Below are 17,615 nucleotides of genomic sequence, written 5' to 3' on the forward strand. Positions count from 1 at the left end.
ATTTAAAGTTACAATGGCACTGAAAAAAATGACTTATTTTTCACACTTATGACTGTTGCAGCATCCCCACAGTCATGAGAGGCCAGGCGAGGAGATGCGTGCCTCAATGTGAGTGATATTGAGTTGGCCACACCCAGCCAATAACATGACCACCAAGCCATATCTACCCAGTCACATGACCACCAAGCCACACCCACCACCTAAGCCACGCCCACAGAACAGGTTGTTAAAAAATTGAATCCCACCCCGGAATACTTCCCATCAAAATATTTTCCTTGACTGAAGAAGATTCCAATGTGGGCTCCAAGCAAGTATGTGATTGCAGAGATCAGAAAGAATTTCTCCATTCTGTGGCTCAACTTCCCTCAGCTAAAGACTTATTTTCTACAGTTATGCAAGCATCCTCTGAAAAACAGTAGCCAGAATACCAATAGGGCTAAATCAATAGGATATTTGGAGGGTAAACAAGACTTGTCATAACCGCTTCTATGAGCAGTCCATCTCTACAAAGATCTTAGGATAGAGCTGAATTTAACAAATGCATCCCCAGCCACTTAAAATTTAAAGTTTTACTCTTAAGCACAAAAGGATTTTTCTTTTGTCTGCTGAAAGCAAGATTTTAGAATAATTGTAATAATTATTTAGAGTAATTATGACTGTAGAATAGTATGCATATCACTGGTTTCACATGATTTACCATGTTAGCCCATTCATGGATAAACCGACCTTTCAATTTTTTTTATTACCATAAAATACCATGAAAAATGTATTACCCACAGATAAGCCAAGCTCTCAAAATGTTGGTATGTTTTAATGTTCACAATTGACTTATATACCATTTGTCCATATTTTTGGTGAAAAATTCAAGGGCTGACTTATCTATGAATGGCTTACAGGTATGGAACATAGGTAAGTACCAGAATTATTATATACACTCATGCATAAACTCAACGCAATTTTGGGGTGTATTTTGGCACCTATAATTGTAAACTTGTTTGTGAGTATATACAGTATATTTACTCTACAATCTTATCACAGTCCACAATCTAACATATGTTTTTGAGCAAATCTATTTCTATTTTAAACTGGTCAAAATTAAACAGTTGGACTTTAAAAAAAGACAATGTCATACCTAAGAGTATGAGAGAGTTTACTACTTGAACATGTGATGATTCTGTGATTCCACTATATTCCTTATTGCTTCCATGTGATAGACAAAAGTAATATTATGCAAAGTAAATATATGAAGCATTGCTTAATTTGCATAATTTGTATAGGTCATAGATTTCAGCTTTTGCACTGCAGAATGAATTGTCTGGGTGTTGGATTCTTACAACACGCATCTTGTAAGTTATAAATTATCCTTTCCATTCAGCTTGTAAGTTATGCATTGGTCTGGGTGCCTCCAGGTAAATTGTGACTGATTCTCATAATCTCCTCAGAAACTAACACATTTGGATGGCACTGAGTTGTAATTTGTATGATTCATATGACAGGACAATACATGTAATCTCTCTCTGTGTGTGTGTGTGTGTGAAATAACATGTAGATGGACATTGTGACTCGTGTGTGTGTGTGTGTGTGTGTGTGTTCCTTTGAATCTGCCTTGTCTCCTGGTAACTGCCTGGATAAATGCAGATTTCTTGGCATGATTTTGGAAGGGATTTGTCATTGCTTTCTTCCCAGGACTGAGAAAGAGGTCAATTGTCTTTGTGCCTAAGGCAGGAGTAGAATTCACAAGTTCCTGGTTTGTATCCTGATGCATTTAATCACTACACCAAACTGGTTCTCCATCCTTCATTAGTATAATACAATATCAGTGCAGCAATCCTGTAATCCTTCAAGTCCCCATGCCATTATCCATCAAATTCTCTGGCTTTTGCAGAGAGAACATTTGAGTCAATTGAACTGCAATAAGGTTCACTGAAATGCATTTTATGGCTTAACTGTCAGCAAGTGCAGCTGGTGTTTTGATTAATGTCACGGAAAGCAATGCACCAAATAGAGCAATTGCTTATTCTCCAATAGTTTGTACATAAAAATTGGGAGATGCTCATGATATTATAGTTCCATGCTATGGATCACAATCACCACTCCCTTCACTATTATACTGTATATTGGTGAGGGCTTTTGGTGATTTGCTGTATGCTCCATTTATTCCTGTCACACAGGCCAAGAAACAAGGTTATTTTTATTAAAGACAACCATTCCAACAGAATCCAGCAGCTTCAGTCTATCAAATGGCAAACAATAGACCTCCAATTTGTTGTAAAAGTCATATTTGCATGGAATTGAGTAATTGTTGTGATCCATTCCATTGCAAAGCACCAGGCTGGGAAGCCTGGGAACTGCATGGTGCTTAAGTGTTTGTCCACATGCACCTCTGCTAGAGAAAATGCATAACATACACAAAGAGAAACAGTGATTGAACTTCACAAAGAATGGAGGATAATCTCTGAGGAACAATATTTTGGCCATAATTACACCAAGTTAAAATGTATTCCTACAGCATCAAACAAAGTAAAACAATTTCATGATCGAAATAAAAATTAAATTATGGTATAAAGTATTTAATTATAGACATTAAAAAATTAAAGTCTACAGCATGTTTTTAAAAAGAGCTCTAACTTTTCTGCTCCACCACATATTCCCAAAATCCTTTATTCTGTAATTGGCAAAATTACAAAAATAAAAACATTCCCACTGGCACTAAATAGCAATTACATCAGACAGAGGCAAATTAGAAAACAGAAGCAGAGATCAAATCTGAATTCCTATCCACATAAGGTCAGAACTGCAATGGTCAGAATCAAAGGCTTGTTGAGAAAGAAAGGTTAACTCCCACAGCACAGCAAATGAGATATGTAAGTAGCAGTAGTTGTTCAGTCATTTATTCACTTATTTGTGACTCAGGGGACATCGTTTTGCCAGGAATTTCTGTCAGTAACTGCTTCTCTGAGCTCTTGAAAGCTCCTGCTTGTGACAATTCTACTATTGTATAAAGTCTGAAAGTTCTGTTCATTGTAAAATAAAGATAATTTGTCACATTGACAAGACATTCTGCATGGAGAATATTCATGTGTGGGAATGAGAACAATAGTTTCCCCTCCTCTCAAGTTTAGGAATCTCTTTGAGTCTTGTCATTCTGTACATGTTTTCCTTTTGGCAGTTTACATTAAAAAACATTAAGGATAATGCAGGCAGTTTTACTCTCACTTTTATTGGTGACAATCTGTTGTGTAAATCCCATTATTACAAGATTTCCATGTTCCTACTTTAATCAGTAACTTAACAAAGAACAAATTATTCAGCATATCACTGAGGGTTCCCAGATGGAAACTGCATCCCTAAGGAAAGATGGTTGCAGAAAATACAGGTGCAAAAGAGAGACCTGCTGAGACTATGTTGTGTGAAGCGCTACTTCATGAATTTAAGTGTGTGTGTGTGTGTGTGTGTGTGTGTGTGTGTTGTGAATGCATGTGAGTAAAAGAGATTTGCCAAAACAACTTGTTTGCATCACCCACAATGCTTTTTGCATCTCTGCTAGGATTTGCTGATTTTGAAAATATCAGTGAACCACAGCCCAGGTCACTATATGCTTTCTGTCTCACCTTGAAATCCTCCCCTATTTCTGCTACCTTTTGAAGTAGTACTAAAACAATAAATTATCTGCAGTCAGCAGTTTCTGAATCACTGAATCAATTACAGGTAGTCTTCATTTAGGTGCAACTAAAATTGGAATCAGCACCTTGGTCCTTAAACTAAGCAATTGCTAAGTTAACCATCACAATTTTTCAATTTTAGTTCACTTTCCTTGTATTAAATACCAGCAAAAGCTGTAAATGCAAGGATTGATCACAAAGTTACTTTTCCTTCACCATTGTAAAACTGTGAATGGTTCACAAATGAGGACTACCTGTATGAAGATGAGAATAATAGACCTTATATGTAGATTAGATTAAATAGCTATAATGAAGGACTAATATAAACAGCTCTTTGAGCTTTTAAAATTATGTATGTTGCTTTTGTGGAATTTGAATAAATATTTTAAGTGCTTATCTTTCTTTCAGAAAGAGGGTGGTTTAACTCTAGGACTGGATCATGATGAAGTGGAAATATGTATTGAGTGTAACCCTGAGCTTTCTGAAGGAGCAGGAGGTTTTTTCTTTCTTTTTTCTTTTTGTGACAATGAAGTCTGATCTCTTTAGGTGGGCAGAAAGTATCCTTTGCAGGATCTGTTGAGGAAGTCCCTACTGGATCAGATAAGTCAGAAGAGGGTGATGGCCTGGAAGAGGAGACAGATGTGAAACAGGAAGAGGGAGATCCACCATTAACAGGTAATGGAGCTGGCCCTTGGATTGCAATGCTTGCTAAATAGCACAATGTTAGGCCTTCTCTTTTTTTTGCAAACAATTTGTTGCATTTCCTCTATCACAAAGGTCCCAATTGCGTATTTATGAAGGGGTTCTCTGTTATTTCCATTTTTGCTTGATAGAAGGATAAGTTACCCAGTTCTTTGTTTTAATGGATCTTGAAGCCAGGGCAATTGAGAAACAGGGACAGCTCTAGGACCATAAGGAAAGAGGACTTTTCTATAGATGCAAAACCCCTAATCATTCTCTGAGGCAAAAAAAAGAGAAATCTGATCTGGGTTGGAATTATGTATAACAAAGATTTCATCCCGCTCAGCCTGGATTCTATGAGCTAGCTTTTTTGCCTTTCCAATTTTTATGCTGTAATTCTCAAATAAAAATCCTGGAGATTTTTTTTTTAAAGAACATTTTCACACTTTCACAAAACTTGGATTCCCAAGATTCACAAACCACATTTACATTGATTTGCAATAATCATTTTAAAGCAGATTTTGCCTCTCCCTGATCTTTCTTCTCTTTCCTTCATAGATCATGACATGGAACAGAGTCACTCTGACTGGAAAGAAAGACCTCCCTGTGCTGTTAAACTGGAAAAACGTTCTTCCCCACCCCCAATCCACACCACAACCTAGCACTGGAAGTGAAGGATAGTTTTGGGAGATATCCTGTTGATGGCAATCTCTCATTTTTCACAAGACCAATTGGATTACTTCCTTTAACAACTATTTTCCCTCTTACTCTCTTTTCTGTTCTGAATTTGTATCTTATTTGGCAGTGTGTGGTTATGTTCAGTGAATTGTTCAATAGAAGGGGTAAAGGGAAGGAAGGTGAATGAAAAGCTACCTAGAAATGAACCTTCACATTCAAAGGCGTGATATCTCTGATGGCCTGTTGTTGTGGACGTGGCAGGATGGCTATTTTTATTGTGCCTTGCCAGTAGATTTCACTGCAAGGGGAGGAAGGAGGCCATCCCCACATTCATTGTTTGACCTTCAACCCTGGACTAGATGCTCATTTGGTTCGATCTAGCATGATCATTCTTGGTTTTTTTTAATGTTTCTGCTCACCCATCCAGACCCTGATGATTATATGATCATGGTTTGGAATATTAATAATTATCTAAGGAAATAATTGCTGAGGTGCTTCCAGACAAATAGAGCCTTGTTCTAGTAAAAAAGTATTATATAACTATGCTATTTTTCATTATTAAAAAATGGAAACTATTGTGTGTTGGTGGGAGGGAAAAACAAGAGAGATATTATGCAGTAATTGGAAGCAATGTCCTATGTAAACCATGTAAAATTTCATCAAGGAGGTTGATTGCACAATAAACTCCTTGTCTGGCAGCACTTCTTCTCTGAAGATATTGCCATTTGATTTCTAAAAACCAAATATAAAAATTTAGTATTTCAGCAACTAGAATTTATAGCTGAGTTCAGCTGAATTATCTAAAGAAAGATCTTTAACCTCTATCTCCCACATCCATTGCTCCATTCAATGCTGAGAAAGCTGTAATTCTGGATCCAATCACTGAATAATTCAATCTTCTTCCTTCTTTCCTTTCACACTTTTCTCTCTGTGTATTGGGAAATGCCATTCCATGTTTCTCTGCTCTATTAAAGCTTTGTAAATAAATACTGTATTTAAAGAGTATTTTATGGAGGGAAGAGCCAACAGCAAAAGTTTAAACCAGTTCTTCCTTAATGCATTAGCCAGGACCTTCAGAAGGAAAAGTTTCACAGTTTTGCAATATTGACTTTCTGCAGATAATCTCTACATACATAAACCAAAGTTCATTGGCAGTAGGTATATAAAAACAAATTTTAGGACAAATTTGGGAGGGTGGGAAGGATGGACCCATTATTATTCCCCCAATGTTTATCTTTAGGAAACCTTAGTTTTAGCTTCCAAACACAGCCCAAGCAAACCAGTTGTCAAATATTCAAGACTGCGTTTTGTGTATAGAAATCAGCAAAGTTTTGCTTACTTATATATTCATTTATGTATTACTTCAACTTCTACACTGCTTCAATCTTCATGACTTTAATGTGCAGTTAGTATAGCTATTACAGTCTACCTCTCCTCTTTGTAGGACACTTTGTAATAGTTTAAGATCCACTTCTTTTGTTGTTGTTGTTGTTGTTGATCAGTCACTAAGTCATGTTCTATTCCACATGGACCCCAGCATACAAAGACCCTGTCCTCCACTATCTCCCTGAGCCTACCCAAACTCATACCTATTGTGTCAATGACACTATCTATCTCATCCTCTGCCATCCCCTTCTCCTTTTGCTTTCCATCTTTCCCAACATCAGGGTCTTCTTCAATTAGTCCTCTATTCCCACTTCAGCTTCAATACCTGTCCTTTCAAACAAGTCAGGATTGATTTCTTTTAGCATTGACTGATTTGATCTTGCGATCCAAGGGATTCTCAAGAATCTTCCTCCACACCACACTTTGAAATCATCAATTCTTCAGCGCTCAGCCTTCCTTATGGTACATCTCTCATAGCCATACATTGCAACTTGGAACGCCATGGTTTTAACCAGTGGTGGAATTTTTTTTACTACCATTTCTGTGGACGTGGCTTGATTGGCATGGCTTGGTGGGCGTGGCCTGGTGGGCATGGTAGGGGAAGGATACTGCAAAATCTCCATTCCCATCCCACTCCAGGGGAAGGTTACTGCAAAATCCCATTCCCTCCCCACCCCACTAACCTGCTTTCCAGCTCCGTTCTCCTGTGCGGGGCAACAAAAGAAGACCCAGCCGATCAGCTGGGACTCAGGAAGCAGAGAATAGATGGGGGTGGGCCAGTCAGAGGTGAAATTTGCTGGTTCTCTGAACTACTCAAAATTTCTGCTACTGGTTCTCCAGAACTGTCAGAACCTGCTGAATACCACCTCTGGTTTTAACTATACAGGTGTTGGCAAGGTGATGTCTCGCTTTTTAATATGCTGTCTAGGTTTGCCATAGCTTTCTTCCCAAGGAGTAAGCATCTCTTACTTTCATGGTTGCAGTTTCTGTCTGCAGTGATCTTGAAGCCCAAGAAGATAAAATCCAATTCCAATTCTTCTCCTTCTATTTGACAGGAAGTGAGGGGAAAAGATTCCATGATCTTAGTTTTTGTAATGTTGAGTTTCAAGCCAACCTTTACACTTTCTTCTTTCACATTCATCAAGAAGCTCTTTAGTTCTTATTCACTTTCTGCCAATAGATATGTATGGTCTGCATATCTGAGGTTGTTGGTATTTTTGCCAGCACACTTCTGATTCACAAAGCCTGGTATTTTGCATGAAGTACCCTGCATATAACTTAAATAAGTAGGATGATAATATACAGCCTTGTTGTACTCCTTTCCCCATTTTGGAACCAATTAGTTGTCCCATGTCTGGTTCTAACTGTTGCTTCTTGTTTGTTGCTATCAACACAATCAAAGGATTTAGTCAATGAAGCATATGTTTTTCTGGAACTCCCTTACTTTTTCCATAACCCAGTGAATGTTGGCAATTTGATCTCTGATTCCTCTGTCTCTTCAAAATCCAACTTGTACTTCTGATAATTCTTGGTTCATATATTGCTGAAGGCTAGTTTGTAGGATTTTGAGCATGATCTTACTAGTGTGTAAAATCAGTGCAATTCTACAATGCAATTTAACATTCTCTGGCATTGTCCTTCTTTGGGATTGGAATGTAAACTGACCTTTTCCAATTTGTGGCCATTGATGAATTTTCAAAATTTACTGACATATTGAGTGCTGCACTTCAACAGCATTGCCTTTTAGATTTTTAAATAACTCCACTGGAATACCCTAATCTCTGCTAGCTTTGTTGTTGGTAAAACCCAGTTCAGTGCCCTCCAAACGTGATTTAATATCTATATGGGAATATCAAATCAGAAATTTTAATGAAGCTATGAGATGTAGATCTCAGGGAAGTGGAACAGGTTCACTGTAATACTACTGTGATCTGTGTGAATCTCCCTCAAGAAAGCAGTCAGAAAGGTAACAATAGGCTAGGTTAGAGCTTTGGTGAATATTTCTTTGGGAGAGAGGATACTTGCAACAGTGCACCTATCCTTAAGAAGCAATGCTTTTACCTCAAAGGTGTTTTTTTCAAGAGGCAACTGGACTTTGTTTTTCTTTGTAAATGGGTGTGGAGCCTTCTTGGAACTGTTGAAAGGACTATGTTGTAATTCTTGGAACTTCTGAAAGGACTGTATTGTCTCCACACCCATTTGCACTACTCAGATGACACAGATAAATCTCCAAGTGGCCTCAAGGACTCTCTAAAAGAATGCAAATGACCAGCTGTTTGCAAGGAATATAAATCCTTTCATTCCCCACCATCCAGTCAGAGCTGAAGAAACTTCTTGCATGAGAAGTGAAATGTCCTCAAAGAAAAACAAGAAAGTCCAGTTGCCTTTTGAAAAAGCATCTTTCGGACAACCATGACCTGGATGACTGAGAATCTCCATAGACCAAGCTTTAAATTGCCTCCAATTTTCCCTTTCTTGGAAAGATGGTTGAACCAGCTGATGAACCAGTAGTTAAAGAGAACTATGGATGAAATAGATTATCTGGATGCTTTTAATTAGGATTCAGGCTGGGATGAAGATTGTTGTGGATCACCTTTGTGGGGACTGTAAGCAGTAGTACACTTTCCTTGGCTAACCTCCATGGATCAAATATGAGAATTTAAAATTGGTAGCTTTCAGCTTTTAGAGTATGCCCATCTTTGACTCAAAATGTGGGTCTGCAACCTATAGAGAAATACCTGAGGGTATTTCTGAACTCACAACTCCTGATGGAAATGAAGATGAAAGTAATGGTCAGGTTCAGCTTATGTTCCAGTTGCGTCGCTCGTGTCCTTGTCACTCCACATCTTCATTACAATCCCTCTTCTCTGAAACAAAAGCCCTAGAAACAGGGAGGGGTCCATTGTCTCTTAGAATTTTAGGAAGCTACTAAAACCTGGCTCTTCCAGAGGGTTTGGCGTATGAGAATATTATTCTAAGATTGAGAGAAAACACCAGAGAGATAGATGGGAAATATTATAATTGTAATGCTTATATACTATTGATTTTGTGGTGGTTTGATTATTAAACATTATTTTATTATTTTCAAACTAAAGAATTTGCTACCCTTCAATGTCTATGGAGCACATAAAAGCCTAATAATCTAAATAAATGTAGGTTGCTTGCACCCTTTTCTAACTATGTTTTGTGATATGTATTTCTAATCATATAACTTTTTCCCCCTCAATGTCTACTGTGTTTAAAAATTAGGTTTTATCATTTTCTTGCATGAATGGGTCAAAAATATGAGTGGCTGATTATTTTCAATCTATTAAAGGTGTAGAAATGATTTCCTAAAACAGAAACAGGCATAGATGAACATTCATATTTTCAGAATTCTTGTAGCAAAACATTGCTCTATACTTTAAGCAAATTGCTTATTTGATTTGTACCACGCTAACTAAGCTATGAAACCTTTATTCACATTTCTTAAAAACTAACATCCTTGTTTCAAGTTACTGATCTTGTAGGACTGTGGGCTTATAGAAAGTTTGGGAATTCTCTAATCATCCTCGTCACTCCTCGACTCTCTCCTCAGTTCACAGGAAAAATATGATCTCTTTGTGTAACTACAGAACTGCCTTCTTAAAGCCAGATCCCAGATGGGACCATGTCTACAGCAAGAAACATTCTTGTTGCCAGAAAACAACTTACAACCAGCCAATTGGCCTTCTACTAGGAAATAAGTAAAACCAGCTGGCTCTTGGCACCCTCCCCACTTGAGGATACAATACAATGGCTGTTTTCAAGCATCCTCACTCCTTCAGCCTTGTTTTCCTTAATCAAGTTGCCCTTTCTATCCAGGAGAGCTGTGCAGCGTGTTGTGGATCATCCTGTCTTGTTGTGCGATAGGATGCAATGGCAAGATTTTGACGATAAAATGTTATACAAATGTTGGAATTTCATCAGCACCATGATGATTACACCATTAGAGCCTAAGGTCGGCCCAATTTCTACTGAACGTGTTCAGTTGCATTATACATGCTCACTCCCCCATTCCAGTTGTTGAGCATCATGCTCCGAGGCCATTTTGTGTTGCCGGGCTAAGAAGATATGTGACTTCCAATGCTATTGCCCACGTGTTTCTAGGTTGGGCTTTAATCAGAGGCCTTATAGGTAATCCTTGACTTACGACCATGATTGACCCCAGGATTTATGTTGCTCGGTGAGAAATTTGTTAAGTGAGTTTTGCCCTATTTTATGACTTTCCTTGCCACATATGTTAAGTGAATCACTGTAGTTGTTAAGTTAGTAACATGGTTGTTAAATGAATCTGGCTTCTCCATTGGCTTTGCTTGTCAGTTCACAAAAGATTATCACGTAACCCTGGGATACTGGAATGACAGTTCCAGTATGAACCAGTTGTCAAGCATCCAAATGTAAATCATGTGACCATGAGGATTGCTGCAAAGATTTGTGTGAAAAATGGTCATGTCAGTTTTTAGTGCCATTGTAACATTTGTCACTAAATGAACTGTTGTAAGTCAAGGACTACCTGTATTAACTTGTGTTTGGTATTCTTGAAAAATGATGCTATACCTCTTTAAAAGTCATGTTCACCATTTGTGAGAGAGTTCTACAGAAAGCACTTACCTTCTCTTTTTAAAATAAAAAATAGGCCTGGAGGAAGAGCAACGGCAAGATGAATACTGAGAGTTAAGACTACCATGAAAATCATTTTCCATCATTGCTCCATTACACACGTAGCAGAAACAGTAATGCACATGACTCTGAAATGTTAGATCTCACTTTTATAAGGCGGGAACAGCAATGAGATCATTGTAATATCAACAGCAACATCATGAAAAATTTCTCTTCGCACTGTTCCTACTGAGTGTTCTGTAATAGGAGCAGTGGTCAACAAATCTTCACAGCCATCTGTAAAAAGAACCCAGCACCTGAAGATGAGATAAAAGCATGATGGGGTGGTTTACTATTGCCTTCTACACTAATAGCTTCTTATATGACTGTTGCTTAATGTAGTTGCCTCTGTGATTTAACTGGACTGCTGGAATAAACTTCATCCCTCTTCTTGTAGTTTCCCAGAATTCTTCATTCTCCCACTCAAAAACAACAGCTCCTCTTCCTCCATACTGAAGCAGCACAGTACTTGAAGGAAAATATTTGCTTAACCATGGTACAGGTAAAACTAAAACCAAACAAATCATAAATAGCTTTGGGAGGTAGGAAGCAGAAGTGTTTATTTTCCAGTAACACCTTCAGCAGAAATGAAGGACAGAAGCCCTATTGCTAGTGGCTCTAAAGAGCTCCTTTCTTAAGGAAATCTAACAGACATAAGCAAAGCGTTTTTGACAAATGGTGATTATTGCCTCTATTCCAAAGAAATAAGATACAGCTTTAAAACTTTCCTGATGGTTTGTCTGATACACATTTAATGCTTTATTGTTCAAACCAGAAAGAAACCAAATGAAGACAAAATCATTTAAATTAACAAAACTGCAAGCAATTCAGCTCACAGCTATTAAATATAACTGCAAACTGTCAACATCTAAAGAATGATTGACAAGTGCTACAACATTAAATAGAACAAGTACTGGGAATTCCAAAACTTGATATAAAAATCTAATAAATAAATAAATGGTCATTCACAAAAGGTAAAAAGAAACTCAGCAATCGTGGAACAGGAAGACATACATTTTTTATTAACTGATCAAAGAGCAGAAAACAATAGAATAAATTGACAATTTTCAAACTGGAAAGTCATTCAAAGTATGACAAAGGAAAAGTTTCCCTCACACATACATGCTAATTGTTTCTGGCTTTAGGGGGCGGTGCTCATCTTTGTCACAAAGCCGAAGAGCCAGCGCTGTTCGAAGACATCTCCATGGTCATGTGGCCGGCATGACTCAACGCTGAAGGCGTATGGAGCCTTTCCACCAAAGCGGTCCCTATTTTTCTACTTGCATTTTACATGCGTTCAAACTTGTAGGTTGGCAGAAGCTAGGACAAGTAACAGGAGTTCACTCCATTACGTGATGCTAGGGATTTGAACCGCCTAACTGCCGACCTTTCTGATCGACAAGCTCAGCGTCTTAGCCACTGAGCCACTGTGTCCCCTAAAGTATGACATTATGAGTACCAAAATAGGCAAGTTAATGTAGTTTTCTTGGCACTATTTCAAAAGTGGTTTCTCATTACCTGCCTCCTAGGCAGGAGAATGACTGGCCCAAGATCACCCAGTCACCTTCATGCTAAGGCAGGATGAGAATTCATGGTCTACAAATTTCTATCCTGATCCCTTAACCACTATGACTATACCAAACTGGTCACCAAAATATCAAAAGCAGTTCTATATAATCAACTTTTTTAAAAACCCTACATACAGACAGAAATTCTTGGGATCAAAGCTGGCAGTAAATAAGGAACGTAATTGGTGATTATCCCAATGAAAGTGTCTATAAACATGGTTTCCTTTGGTTATAATTTTGTACTTGGAGTCATCAGAAACTGCACATGTACAAACATCAAATATACACTGGTGAGCCATCAATATGATGCAACTACAAAAACTATAAAATTGCATATCGCTGACTGTACTGTAATCACTCCTCTCTATAGGGGACATATTGGTACTGAGGGCCAATTTAATGTAGCAGCTAAGATGCTGACTTAAAAACTAGAAAACTCTTATTTCAGGCTTCCTTTGGCCAATACTTCTCAATCTGGCCTACCGGGCTGTTATTGTAAGGAAAACATGAGACAGGAGGATTAGGTATCTGATGCCTTGAGTTATGTATACTGTATGGAAACAGATGGGATAACAATATTTTTCTTGCATACTGCATCTAGTTCTGGGCACATATTTTAAATGGAAGAAATTAGGTTCAGAGAATGGCAACGAAGATGAACCGAATATTTAAGATAGACCTGAGAGTGAGAAGAGGTTGAACGGTTACTCTCGAGAAACAACAGAGGTCATATCGTTCCTTAGAACTCTGACAGAAAGAAAGTAAATACCTTTTCTTCTCTCTCTCTCTCTTTCTCTCTCTCTCACACACACATTTAAGAATGGAAGATATCCCTGATCCATAGTTTTCTGGCCAGCACTGCAGCAATGATTTGCCACTGCTTTATTCCAAGATTTCTTCTCACTTCCTATGGCTAACCTACGGGTCTGGTTTTCTTCTTCTTGAGATCTTTCATCCAAATGTCTATGGAGATTCTCAGTCATCCAGGTCACCGGTGTCCCAAAAGTGCTTTTTTTTCCAAGAGGCAACTGGACTGGCTGGGGTGTGTTGTTGTTTTTTTAAAGACGTTTCACTTCTCATCCAAGAAGCGAAAGGTCTTATAAAAAAACCCAGAAAGTCCTCTTGTGTGGCCTCTTGGAGGGAGGGGAAGCACCTTTGGGACTTTCATCCAAATACTAACGAGCCCAGAGCAGGTAAGTCAGGTACTGCCATCTGCAGGTAAGTCAGGTGCTGCCATCTGCTGAGATTAGAAACGAATGAAAAACTTGGGTCAGTCACAAAAGGGGACAAGCCACAATCATACAAAAAAAAAAAAACAACAACCCAAGAACCAGCCTTCTTCGAGGTGATTTACGGTTTGCTAACTCAAAAGTGGAACGCAGCCATCTTAAACAAAGAATATAAACGGGGGAAGGCGGATTCAAGCTACGTGCCCGCTGGGCTTGCGGGCAAACGCTCCCAGAATCCAACCTTTCCGGGGAAGAGTCCCGAGACTCCGCCTCTTCACAAGGAGCTGCCGATCGTCCCTCTTGCGTTTGTTTTTCTTTCTTCGGTTAATGTTGTTCTGCTTGGAAGCAAATAGCATGCCGTCACTGGCCGCCCATTAATTGGTACATCCGAGAAATCTCTTGCTCTTATCACCAGTTTGCTGCCCCCCCAAATTATTTACACCTCTTTATTTACACTCAGTTTCGCGCTCTGAAATACCTCGTTCCCTCTTCTTAACCAATCAAATCTATTTGCTCTCAGCCAATGGGCGTGGCCTCCTCTGCCCATCGCCTTAGCCAGTAGAAATGCCACTCTGTCTTCCATGCCCCGCCCCCTCAGCCCGGTTTAGAACGTTTGACTCCGCCCCACCGTTTGGTTTCTCGTTCGGAGTAATCGAAACTGCAGGAGGGGGGTCTCTTCCGGCTATGCGTGGTCACATTTAACCATGTGACCGGAAATAGTGTGAGACTCAAATTGAGGTGACTTCCGCTTTTTTTTCGTTTGATTCCCCTTGTCGATGGGAAATTGAGGCAGCGGTTGACCAGGTAAATCCTTATGCAGTGGTTGCAGCGGCGAAAAGCGTGCCTTGCAGGCACTCTTAAATCATATGGATTAATACTTTAATATTCTCCAGTCTTCAATAATAAAAAGCAGTTCTTTTATATGGTGTTGCCCGATAGGTTATTCAGAATAAATAATGTAACATTAATTAATGTAGTAAGCTTTAAAACAGCGTTAACGTTTTTCCTGTATTGCAGAGTTGGGGTTTCAGTGTTTACGCGGGCGGACAAAATCTATGGTAATTTTCCGTAGACTTAGTGAATTATAACATAGAATCTTTTTAAGCTTTACGGCATTTGTTATTGAAATGTTAAGGAAGGCGAGAGATTGAAACAACCGTTTTAATGGATTGAAAGATGCATCTAATACGGTATAAATCAACAATTCCCAATCTCTGCTGTCTTTCCAGATATTTTGGACAACAGCATTAAACACTGCGGTAAAACATGTAAAAGAGAGTAGATTGGGAAGACAGGCAATCACGTTCTATGGATTTATAATCTGTTTGATTTATAGCCCACCTTTTCTTCCCGAGTTTAAGGAAGTGTACATAATTGTTGTACCTTCCATTCCCCCCCCCCCCAAAAAAAACCAATCCTGTGAGGTAGGTTATGCTGAGAGTGGGTGGCTAGAGTCCACTGCCTGAATATGCCTGCAGAGTCATCTGTGGGTGGACAGATATTCCAATAAAGGAGAATATCTGAAGATCAGGGTTAAAATGAGGGAGGGCAAGGTTTCCTTGGTGCCCTCTGAATTTGGTGGTTTGCTTGCACAATTTCATTATCCAAACAAGGTGACATCATCAGTGCTAATAAGGGGTGCAGTTTAATTGTCAGTTTATATTTTAGTAGTTTGCTCTCTCAGTGCTCAGGGCTGTTCGCTCTCTTTGGTTGAGCAATTCTCTTTGGTTGGGCAAAGAATTTGGCAATTCTTTTATTTGGGTATTGTTTACTTCTTAATTGTTGATCTGATGATAGTCTTGGTGTTAATCTATGCTAATCTGAGTGCTGATTGCTGGTGTGGAGATGCTTTGCTCTCTTTGGCTTGTTGATTGTCTCTTGCACAATATGTAGATATTTATATCTATGTGTGCCTATTGATGGCCAATTTGTTAGAGGGCCAGGCTTCCTGGAATTTTCTAGCCTTTTTGGACTTGGCTTGGTCTAAGACAGGGGTTCCCAACCTGGGGTGCGAGACGATATTCCAGGGGGTGCGAGAAAAGTCCAGGTAAATAATAGTATATTTGCTATATGTTGGCATTTTTATTTATTATTTATTTCAGGGGGTGCGAGGTTCAAGTGAAATTTCTTTAGGGGTGCGGGGCGAAAAAAAGGTTGGGAACCACTGGTCTAAGATATGCAGAAACCATGGCTGTTGATATGTTGTGAAGTTAGAGTTTTTCATCATGTTTTTGACTGCTAGTTGGTGTTTATAGATGTTTCTATTAGTTTTCTGTCTGTTTGTTCTATGTAGTGGCTGTTGCAGTTTTTACACTCTACATTTAGATGATTCTTGTTTTTTCTTCTGGGGTTATCGGGTCTTTTGGTTAACTTAGGATGCTTTGGAAGGTTTTAGTTAGTTTGTGTGCTATACTGATTCCAAGTGGTTGTAATGGTCCATTAGTGATTTCTTATTTTTTTTTTTAAATGTTTGGTAGTGTTATCCTTTTTACAGCTTGTGTTATATTGGGTTGAGAGGTCAGGCACTTTTGATGAAGTTGCATGGATATCCATTTTGTTGGAAGATACTGTATTGATGCTCTATTCCTTTTTCTGCTGTTCAGGGCTGCTGAGTTGTTTGTACTCATCTGAATAGGGTTCTTACACAGAGTTAAGGATTATTATTATTGGGTGGTTTTTCGATACACTTTCGTTTCTAGTTTGCCATTGCAATCTCTGCTGATCAGGCTATCTAGGAAAGAATAGTGAGTTGTTTCAAAACATTAGAGTTTTCTTTCATTGCCTTCAAGTAACATTTACGTAATCAAACACTGCTATATCCTTGTTAACAAGCAAGTTGTGTTTGTCACACCCAATTTGTTTATGAGGCTGTGCTGTTCATAGCAAAAGGAGTTTATGACAGATAAATAAGTTTAATAATTTTACCTTCCAACTACTAGTTGGCCTTCATGCCTAAACAGTAGCATGCCTTTTTGTAGCAAGTTAACAGCAGTTTGTTCTGCTTCTTTATTTTCTCATAACTTTATATGAAGATGTGGAATCCCCTTCTGAAATGTGTAAAACATGTAAACGTTTTTTGAAAGCAGAAGGGGTTGATCATTTGGGATTTTTCTGTGATCAGGAAGTGATTTTACTCATGCATTATTCTCCAGTTTCATTTTTATTCCCTTGATTCTTTTGTCAATTTAAATTCCTGTTAACTTACCCTATATACTCTCATTTCTAATTCCAAAAACAGTTAAGCCATTAAGAACTTGCCTTCGTTGCTGCTACTCCTATTCAACCATTTATCACCTCTCCGAACCATCAATAAATTTTAGATTTTATAGATTGAGGACACTTTGCTGCAGATTGTCATATCAGCTTTCCTTCTGATACAGGTAGTCTCAATTTACAACCATTCATTTAATAACCAAAATTGCAATGGCAGTAAAAAAAATGACTTATGGCTGGTTCTTGCACTTACAACCATTGTAGGATCCCTGGATCACGTGATTAATTTTGGACACTTAGCAACCAGTATATCTTTATAATGATTGCAGCATCCTGTGGACATATGATCACCATTTGCGGCCTTCTCACCTGGCTTCCAACAAACAAGTCAATGGGGGAGCCAAATTTGCTTAACTACTGCACAATTCACTTAACAACTGCAGCGGTTCAGTTAACCGTAGCAAGAAGGGTCACAAAATTAAATACAACTCATCTAATAACCATCTGACTTAGCAGTG

At 38.5% G+C, this 17,615-nt stretch overlaps 2 protein-coding genes and 1 long non-coding RNA gene across 13 annotated transcripts in view; 2 read left to right on the plus strand and 1 right to left on the minus strand.

The window, feature by feature from the left end:
• PPP1R1B (protein phosphatase 1 regulatory inhibitor subunit 1B) overlaps nucleotides 1-11,483 on the plus strand; it is a 78,873-nt gene extending 67,390 nt beyond the window's left edge. For all 4 annotated transcript variants that reach the window (XM_026679723.2, XM_026679725.2, XM_087945745.1 and 1 more), the window contains 2 exons: nucleotides 4,209-4,337; nucleotides 4,902-11,483. In XM_026679723.2, coding sequence (XP_026535508.1) covers nucleotides 4,209-4,337; nucleotides 4,902-5,005 — 233 coding nt within the window. In that variant the 3' untranslated portion in view covers nucleotides 5,006-11,483. The remainder of the gene's footprint in view (nucleotides 1-4,208; nucleotides 4,338-4,901) is intronic.
• A 2,273-nt stretch (nucleotides 11,484-13,756) lies between these two features.
• LOC148128992 (uncharacterized) lies at nucleotides 13,757-14,590 on the minus strand. Of its 2 annotated transcripts, none has more exons than XR_015745683.1 (3): nucleotides 14,363-14,590; nucleotides 14,126-14,219; nucleotides 13,757-13,895 (listed from the first exon to the last, which is right to left on the minus strand). It is a non-coding gene; the product is annotated as an uncharacterized LOC148128992 (long non-coding RNA). The 2 variants fall into 2 exon arrangements; XR_015745684.1 differs by having other exon boundaries at nucleotides 14,126-14,222; nucleotides 14,363-14,547.
• STARD3 (StAR related lipid transfer domain containing 3) overlaps nucleotides 14,482-17,615 on the plus strand; it is a 43,202-nt gene continuing 40,068 nt past the window's right edge. The window contains exon 1 of one of the 7 annotated variants that reach the window (XM_087945739.1): nucleotides 14,482-14,622. The gene's annotated coding sequence lies outside the window, so the exon portion shown is untranslated. Of the gene's footprint in view, nucleotides 14,689-15,358; nucleotides 15,498-17,615 lie in introns of those variants that run through there. The other 6 variants (XM_087945734.1, XM_026679714.2, XM_087945738.1 and 3 more) reach the window with 6 other exon arrangements.

The sequence above is a fragment of the Notechis scutatus genome, chromosome Z (genome assembly GCF_049901735.1).
Source record: "Notechis scutatus isolate UNSWTSFEM ecotype Mainland chromosome Z, rNotScu1.2, whole genome shotgun sequence".
In the NCBI taxonomy this organism is placed as follows: Eukaryota; Metazoa; Chordata; class Lepidosauria; order Squamata; family Elapidae; genus Notechis; species Notechis scutatus.